Source organism: Rhinatrema bivittatum, chromosome 2, assembly GCF_901001135.1.
Source record: "Rhinatrema bivittatum chromosome 2, aRhiBiv1.1, whole genome shotgun sequence".
Classification (NCBI taxonomy): domain Eukaryota; kingdom Metazoa; phylum Chordata; class Amphibia; order Gymnophiona; family Rhinatrematidae; genus Rhinatrema; species Rhinatrema bivittatum.
Genome location: NC_042616.1, coordinates 385,656,102 through 385,665,245, shown reverse-complemented (window position 1 = coordinate 385,665,245; position 9,144 = coordinate 385,656,102). Strand labels below are relative to the sequence as shown.

Here is a 9,144-nt window from a genome sequence, read left to right as displayed (position 1 = left end):
GCTCAAGATGGAGAACAATAGCATCTTGACCTCAATGCAGATCTCACTGGTATTCACATTAAAACTGCAAGGGCCATCATGTGGCTTGGTTTCTGTCTTGTGTTGCTTGGGCCTGCACATAGTTTGGTTCAGTTGCACACTCCTTTTTTTAGATGAGTGGCTTATCCATATATATTGGTGACTTCTTTTGCCCCATTAAAATTCCACTGGGAAATACTAGAGGATATTTATCATCTTGTAAGACCATACCTAAAAATTTATTTTTCTCACCCAGAGTGCTGAGATTAGTCCAGCTAAGACTATATGTCAGGATGATTGAGCCCTTGGACCACTGTTGGATTGGCGCAGCCTAATGCATGCAAGCAGGGATTAGGCCCCAGCAGGCAGTGGCTGACATGCTGCTGGCTACAGTCAGGACAGCCAGTGTCCAGGGAGAAACAGAATATAGGTTAAGGTCAGGGTAAGTAGCATTCACGCAGAGACAAGACAGGCTATGATCAAGGCAGGCAGAGGTCAAGCAGAGACTAGTTAAGGTCAGAGCAGGCAGTAAGCTGTTACGGTTCCGGCCTAACTGAGTGACATAAGGTCATGTGTATGTGAGAGAGGGTGTGAGAGCCAGAGAACATGTGGGTGTGTCTAGTAGACTGTGCATGTGTGTGAGAAAGAGCACACCTGTATGATTGTGTGTGTGTGTGTGTGTGTGTGTGTATATATGAGAGAAAGGAAGGTTTATGCACAACCCCCAGTCCCACCCCATCAGCTAATCCAGGACAATCTAAGGACATATGGATATCAAAAGTTCCCTGGTAGTTTTGTTAGTTTTAATCATTGATGTGCTGTTTTTCAATTTTTGTTTTGGAGCTGGAACATTATTTTTAGTTTGTTTCTAATTATTGGATGTTGCTCTCTGCTATTTTTAAATATTCCTTTTACAGGTAAGGTTTTACTATTACTGTTTTATATTTCTTCATTTATTGTTGCATAATTTTTACTTGGGTGTTTGGGCAGGGGCGGTCGGGGCCTGGGCTTGAGGGGGAGGGGGGGGACAAGGCAGAAGGTTCGCTTAGGGCGCCTAATACCCTTGCACTGCCCCTGCATTCACCAATTGTCTATTAATCGAAAGTAGATAGCAGACGTGGAGCATACGCTTAGTGTACTGAAAATAAATGATTCTAGTATGGATCTAAGAAATCAACTAGGAAAATAATGTTGGTGAATGCAAGAACATTTGCACACACGCCCGTTAGACATTGCTCGCGCTCCCCACCACTCGCTGACACTACCACCTACGCCCTGAAAATTTATTGCCGACGGTAGTGAAGGCGGGGCACCAGCTCGAGCCCGCCCACTCTCTGCGCGTCATCACCCCGCCTCCTCGTCCAGGGTAATGACATCTGATAGGTGGGGGCCATGGAGGGGAATCCACAGAAGGAACACCCCAGCTTCATACAGACACGTGACTTCCAGAGGGAGGGAAAGGCACTCAAGACGAGAAACGCATCCCCTGGACCAATGTGGCGCTCTTTCCCCCTGTTCCATAGTCAGCGGCATTCTTTCCAAGCGTTTTCCCTTCCCTCGCCCAACTCTCATTGCGCAGGCGCCGTTACCAGGGCGGTGTGTCTAGTGAGTGTTTAAAATCCTCGGCGCATGCGCGTTGCGCCCTTTAAGCCGTAGAGCGGACGCCACATTGGAGCGGACTTTTAAAGTTTGTAGGCAGCGGCTGGCGCGCGTAACCCCAGCCTGTGTCCTTCGTGCGCGCGCCCTCTCCCCTCATCCCCCCCAACCCCCCCTCCCCGCCCCCGTGGTCTGCCCAGCCCCGCGCATGGCGCGTGCCGTTCCCGGCTTCCTGGCTCCCGGCGGCTCCTCTTAGCTTCGTGCGGCGGCCCAGACTTACCCGGCCGGGCGGGGGAGCACTACTACTGCTGCGGCTCTCGGGGGGTGGTGGCAGACACCCACCCCGGGGCGTGAGCTCCAGCGGCGGGAACGCGGGGCCCGGTCCCTTCCCTCGAGCGCATGGATCCCCGCGTGGCCTGGATCCAGCCGGAGCAGACGGGCCCCGCTAATGCGCTGTGGATGCAGATCTGGGAGACATCGCAGGGGCTGCGTGCCCGGCGTGGGGGGGCGGGAGGTGCCCGCCATCACCCTCCGCACTACCTCTGCCTGAACTCCCCGGCCTTGAGCCGGCAGCACCAGCCGCCCCCTCCCGCCGCCAGCACCGGCTCTGACAGCCGCCCGCCCCGTGCCGAGCCCCGCAAGCACCCCTCTGGATCCTGCTCCTCTTCCTCCTCTTCTTCCTCCTCTACCGAGTCCGGCGCCGAGAGCCCCAGCGGCTTCTCCTCTCCTTCCCCCGCGTCCTGCTTCTGCGGCGATGCGCCCGGGGAGGCCCCCGATCAGCCCCCTGCTGCCTGCCCCCGCCTCAGCGGCCTCTCCCCGCCGCCCCCCACCCCAGCCCGACAACACCAGTACCACCCGGGGCGCAGGAAACGCGACAACAAGGCCAGCACGTACGGCATCAACTACCTGCTGCCCGGAGGAGGACGGCGGCAGCCCCGGGGCCCCGCCGGCACCCCCTGGAAGAGCAGCAGCTACAGCGCCGGTATCCAGGGGTGAGCGGCTGGACCGGGGGGGGGGGGGCACACACGAGAGGGTAATGGGTCTCTTGTTGTTGAGGCCGAATTTAAGGTTTCGTTTATGTAAAAACTAGAAGATCAGTGATTTGACACCCCGATCTGCAGGGCGGATCTCATTGCCCCCGCCAGGAGTGAGTTTTTTTTTTTTGGGGTGGGGGTTGAGTGATATTCTTAATTTAGCTAGTCTGGTGGCGGTGGAAGAAAATGCCGCCTTCCAACCGAGTATTTAATCAGATAAAATAATCCCTCATCGATCCTCATTGCTAGCTCGGTAGGGATCCTTTAGTGATGGCAGGGATTGGGTCCGGGAAGGCCGTCCTCCACCTCCTTTGAGGGTTTGTCCTGGGGCAAGGGGCTCGGTGACCTCTCCCCGATGACTCGGTGGGGAGGAATAAAGTGCAGCGGCTCCTGCCCTCGGACAATCGCCTTTAACATGTTGCCAACAGACGTAGAGCTGGGGCTGCCAAAAAAGTGAAATGCGGTGTCGAGCTATTTGCAGTTGCTGATTGGAAGGGAAGGTAGTGAAACGCTCGGATTTTACTCGTTACATAGGGAGGGAGGCTTGGCCTGAAACGGGTGACGAGCGAGAATTGCTGGCAAACGACCTGCGACAGGTTTACTTCATCTCCTACGCAAAAACTGTGCCAAGAAGAAATCTGGCTTAAAATAAATATGCTGTAGTTTAGATCACCATTTGTGCTTATAGAAATGACCAAATGGCTGCCAGTCAAAAAGGAGCATGGGAGTTGTGGCGTTTTGATTCCGTGTATCGTTTTGTATTTGTAGAGTTTTTCTGTTAGTTAAAAGCGGTCTGATTTTTGTTAGGGCCAATATACTTTCAGCTTTTTAGCACTATTTTAATAAAATATTCAGTTCGGGAATGCTCGCATTAAGTGCGTTTGTAACTTTGCTGAAAAGGATGCGTGGCTAATCTGACAGCTGACATAAAAGTGCTTCAGGAAGAGTGAAGTATCTTTATTTGGAAAGGTTTGAACATAATTTAAACTTGATCAGTGCTTTTAACACTCGAATAACATTTGCTGTGATAAATCATAGTGATGTCTTAAAGCAAAAAACACAAGTGATAGAGGCAAGGAACAGGATAATCCTAAGAATATGGTTGTGTTTAAGATTGTCATGGCAATATGGCTGAAATGTCTCTGATCAACTCTATTTCAGAAGCCAATTTAGAGATATTTGTTTACAAGATAATTGGTCTTCCACAATTAGAATTCATAGAGCTTTTCGTTCAGATATGATTCAAATGCTTCACAATTTAGTTTAGTACTCTTGACTGGAAATGGAAATATAATTATAGCTTGTGTTTCCCAGACCATGGAGGATCACTTTAAAACTGAATTGTTGGTCTAAGCACAGTAAATTTTCATACTTTTCTTTAAAAAAAAATCTTTATAATGCCAAACATGCCTTAATTTTACATTACTTAAATTCAGTATACCTTTACAAATGCATTTGATCCAAAGAATCAGTGAATAAAATCTTGAATACCATTAGTTAAATGGTAATCTATCAGCATGGCTATCAGGAAGCTAGGAGCATACTCCAGTATAAATACTGCACAAAATTAATGAAAAAAGTTTGGTGTCTGCTCTGGTTATTACATTATACCTATAAACATGGAGGTTCTTCATCTTTAGTTTCAGGGTTATTAATGTTAAACCTATGGTGTCTTGTATCATAGGTAAGCCAATACCCTACTCATTTCAGCTCCTACAGTCCCTGCACAGTTGCTGAAACCAGATGCCAGTCTCTCCCACCCAAAGCTACAGCTAAGTAGCCTACCTTCCTTCCCCTTCTTCCCAGCTCTAGTTTATTATAACGGTAATTAGGGAGTTATGAAGATTTCTTTCCTTGTTTGCATTATTGGAACTTTTCACTCTAGAGGAGATACTTGTGATACTTGTATCCAAGGATGCTTGTTTACTGTGGCATAGTTCTTGAGATTTTGCAGTGAATTTGCTTGTTAGGATGCATTTTATTAGTATGTACAAAACCAAATTTTATTTAAAAAAAAATCATCTTATATTTCAGAATTTTCAAATGGTTATGAGAATTTTGATTCTTAATACCCTGCCAACTTTTCTTTTTTCTTTTAAGTTTCTTCTGTTCTTAACCTGCCCTCTCATTATGGCTCCTCCCACCCATCTCTATCCTCAGGTGTGTTCTCAACTCCCTTCCCCTTTGCCTCTCCCTTCTTCCTTGGCCACCCCTCTCACACTACCCTTATTCCACACTACTGCTGCTGAATTATCTGAATGTAATCTGCTTTTGAAGTGGCTTTAAAGGCAGGAGTAAAATAAAATAAAAAGTAGGCATGGATTAGTGATGGCTATGAGAGCTAGGACTGGTAATGTGGAAAAAAAGTCACAGGACCTGTTTGCTGTGATTGTCAGTGCACTTTCTGTCAGGACCCATTGTTTGCTACAATTCCAATTGCACTAACAGAAAATGCACTATCTATATTTATGGTCCCCAAATTATGCTGATCATGTGGTTTAAGTAACTGTCTTACAATTGTTTTGCTGTGGAAACCATCCCCATTCACCACCTTTGCACACTCCCTCCTGCTATTAAGGTTCAAGACAAGAAATTATTCAAGTGCACACTATGTTGGAAAACAATTTTATTTTATAATGGGGAAATGTTTGCATATGAAAAGTGTGTACATTGTAGCAAAACTGCTGCAATCCTGTCGGGCCCGCTGGGGAACTTGGAGTGTTTAGCAGGAGCGGTAAGTGGTGTTCTGTGGCTAATTTGTGGTATGATATTGGGATATGGTTTCTCTTGAAGATCAACCCCTGCCCCCACAAACAGTTGGAATTAAAATATTGCCAAACCCATACATGCTGCAGAGGGATGGAAAGAAAATTAAAATGGCCAACAAACCCTATAGATAAAAAATAAATAAATGTGCCATGTTAGACCAATAGTCTATCGCATCCAGTCTCGAATCTGGGTTACTAGGAAGAACCTTGCAGATCTAAATCCTTATTGCTCGCTTCCAGGGAAAGCTGTGGCTTTCTGTTAAGTCCACCTGGCTAACAATTGTTTATGGACTTTTCCTCTAGGAACTTGTCCAAACCTCTATTAAACCCAGCTATGTTAAATGCCTTGACCACATCCTGCTGCATCAAATTCCACATCTTAATTGTGTGTTGAGTGAAAAATACTTTCTCCAATTTTCTTTTAAATCTGTTGCCTGCTAAATTCATGGATTGTCCCCTAGATTGTTTGAAAGAGTGAATAACAATTCTTTATTTACCTGGCGATCCCACTTACGATCTTATAAATATCTAACATCTGCTTGGTCTTTTCAGCCTGAACAGCTGTAATCTGAGTCTGTCTTCATAAGGGAGTTGTTCCATCCACTTTATAATTTTTTGTTGCCCTTCTTTCTACCTTTTCTAGTTCTGCTTTGTGCATCTTTTTGTACTTCTCCACATTAAATTTCATCAACCATTTATTTGCCCAGTTCCCCAGACTGGCAAGGTCCTGCTGCAGTTCCTCAGTCTGTTCTAACTACTTTGAATAACTTTGTCATCTGCAAATTCAACTACTTCACTCATTCCCTTTTCCAGATAATTTATGTAAATATTTAATACAAATGGTCCCAGTAGAGATCTGTGGGGCACCTCTGTCCATTGGGAAAACTGACCATTTAAACCAGTGAGTCATAGCACACTCAGCACTGGATTTACTTCATTGTGGCACAGTACCACAATCTTCTCTTCCCTCTCTCTTCACTTCTGGCATCATTTACCTTCTCCTTCTAACCCCTGGTATCACTCTCCCTTTCCTTTCACCCCACTGCTGGCACCATCACCTTCTATTCCCTTTCCCCCAGCATCATCACCATTTCCTTTCCCCTGGCATCATCCTCGCCTTCCATCTTCCTGGCATTACCACCACCATTTTCATTCTCCCTCCACTCATATAGCATCATCACCATCGCCACCTTTTCTCTCTCTTGCCCTCCAACCTCCTGATATCACCACCTTTCCTTCCTGCTGCCCAAACTCTCTCCCTTCACACATTGGCATCATCACCTTCCTTCCACCTCTCTGGTACCATCATCACCTTAATTTTCCCTCTCCCCTGGTATCATCACATTCCCTCTTTCCTCTCTATTTCCTGGCATCAACCACTTTCACCCTCCACCCCCGGCATTATCACTTTCTTTTCCCTTCCCTCTCTACCTGTCTGGCACCAGCACCACCTTCTCTTCCCTTTCCCCTGGCATTATCACCTTCTTCCCTCTCTCTACCCTTCTGGCATTACCACCTTTCCTCTCCCATCTCCTGGCATCATCACTTTCTCTTCTCTTTTCTCTCCCTCCATCCTTTGGTATCACCTCCACAGCCTGGAATCACCACTTTCTCCCCCCCCCCCCCTCCCTCCGGCACCATCATCTTAAATCTTCCCTCTCCCCTCGCATAGTCACATTATTCCCTTCCCTCTACCCCCCAGTATATCACCTTCCTTGTCACTTTACCTAGCCCTTGTCATAATCTTCCCTCTTTCCCACCATTTGGCATCACCTTCCCAATCCCCTGCACATTTATTGCTTCTTCCTGGCCCTTCCCTCCTCTGAGCCGGCAGAAGTCTGAGCAGCACTTACCTGTTGCTGCTTCCTCCTCTGCTGGCTTGCCTTTCAAATAACAGCTTGAGGCCAGCAAGAGAGAGCTAACAGAAGAAAGCAGCAGGAAAAGATAGGTGCTGCTCTCTGACCCCCTCTGCTGGCAGGAGGACATTTTGCAGGCAGGAAAGAAACAATGAAAACTGGCAGCTGTATCAACTGGCATGTCTATCTACATATTTGTTTACACCTTTAAAAATTGTAATAGATTGGTAAGGTAAGACTTCCCTTCTACCTGGAGAGTGAGCCCAATTGCTGAGGTTCCCAATCCCAGATGGGCTTAAGGGAACCTGCGAGGTGACTTCTGTCAGCCATTTTAAGCGTGTTTCCCATGGATTTTTCTCCCTTAAAGTAGACACATTTCAATGCAGGAGAAGTTTTGGGAGATCCTTGGATTGTGTGGTCTGTTAAGAGCCTCTCATTAAAGCTGCTGGATCTCAAGCTGGGTAGTTGGGGAATTTTCTCCAAAATTTTTGTAGTTTCTTGCATCAGGCTTGTACTACTATCCAGATTTCTTATTGCAAGCGCTACAGCTCCTAAAAGATCTGAAGAGGCTTTGAATCTGCCTTCTCCAGTCATGCAGTACATACCAGAGGATTCTTTGAGCGCTGCCTCCGGAATTCATTTGCCAGAGGATGCAGTGAAAGATTTTAGTGTAGCTGCATTTAAAAAAGGTTTGGACAAGTTCTCTGAGGAAAAGTTCATAAACTATTAAGATGGAATTGCAGGAATCAATTGCTTATCCCTGGAATAAACAGCATGGAATCTATCTACCCTTTGGTAACCTGCCAGTTACTTGTGACCTGGATTGGCCACTGTTGGAAACAGGATACTGGGCTTGATGGACCTTTTGGTCTGACCCAGTATGGCAATCTTATGTGTTATATGTTCCTTGGATATGGAGGATGAGTTACCAGCCTGTTTCACATGGACAAAATTCGCTCTGGATTGCAAACCCAGCAGTGGAAGAGATGCTGCTCTGGGATCAGATGGAGGAAGTCAAGTCCTCTCTGGCTTTTCTTCTGCATTGCAAGTTTGAAGAGATGGTCTTGACAAAATGGGAATTTTGTGAGAGTGGTCTCGGGGATATGAAGAATCTATTTTGGTTATATTCCTTACTTCCAGATGTTCTGCGCTTGTTCTGTTACCTCAGGTAGACACTGTCAAGGGCAGCACTTTCCTTAAGGATCACCAGGATTGTAAGATTGAGGTTTTGCTGAAACATCTGTATTTCTGCTGCTTTAGTGGTCCAGATTTCCATTTGCAATGTTCAACGCTGGATTCAACATCTGAAGAGTGAGGATGTGGCTAGAATGGAATCTGCTGCAGCCTTTTTGGCTGACACCCTTTATGATCTTCTGAGGGTATCTTCCAGGTTGATCACCTCTTCGGTGGTTGCCAGGAGGCTCCTTTTGGCTTTGCAACTAGTATGTAAATTCCTGGTTGACATTCTGGCTAGGTATGCTCCTCTTCTAAAGGCTAGCTTCCATTTAGGGAGGATTTGGAGCAAATGGTCAATCTGAGAGATCCTAAACCACAAAGGCTTCCTGATAAGCTGCGATCTTTATTGGAGCAAAAGAAAGGTCAAGGCCAGTTTCCAGACTCTGGCGTTATAGGCCAGGGAAGCAATACGTTTTTCTTATTCCTTTCAAGATTCCCAGGATGTGAAAGGAAGTGGTCAGGCCTCTGGCAATTGCAGAAGGTCAAAGTCTTACTCAACCTCCATCTCAGGAGTCTGCCCACTCTTCTCAGTGAAACACAGTGGGTCCATTCTCTGGTTTTGTCTATAAGTGGTTGCTTGCAGCAGCTTTACCAGGAATGAACCCGAATCACTTCAGATAGGTTGGTGGTGGATGC

The 9,144-nt window shown here is 46.6% G+C and overlaps 1 protein-coding gene across 4 annotated transcripts in view; it reads left to right on the top strand.

Moving 5' to 3' along the window:
• The first annotated feature begins 1,549 nt into the window (after positions 1-1,549).
• TENT4A (terminal nucleotidyltransferase 4A) overlaps positions 1,550-9,144 on the top strand; it is a 178,414-nt gene continuing 170,819 nt past the window's right edge. For 2 of the 4 annotated variants that reach the window (XM_029590012.1, XM_029590011.1), the window contains exon 1: positions 1,550-2,606. In XM_029590012.1, coding sequence (XP_029445872.1) covers positions 2,014-2,606 — 593 coding nt within the window. In that variant the 5' untranslated portion in view covers positions 1,550-2,013. The remainder of the gene's footprint in view (positions 2,607-9,144) is intronic. The other 2 variants (XM_029590010.1, XM_029590009.1) reach the window with 2 other exon arrangements.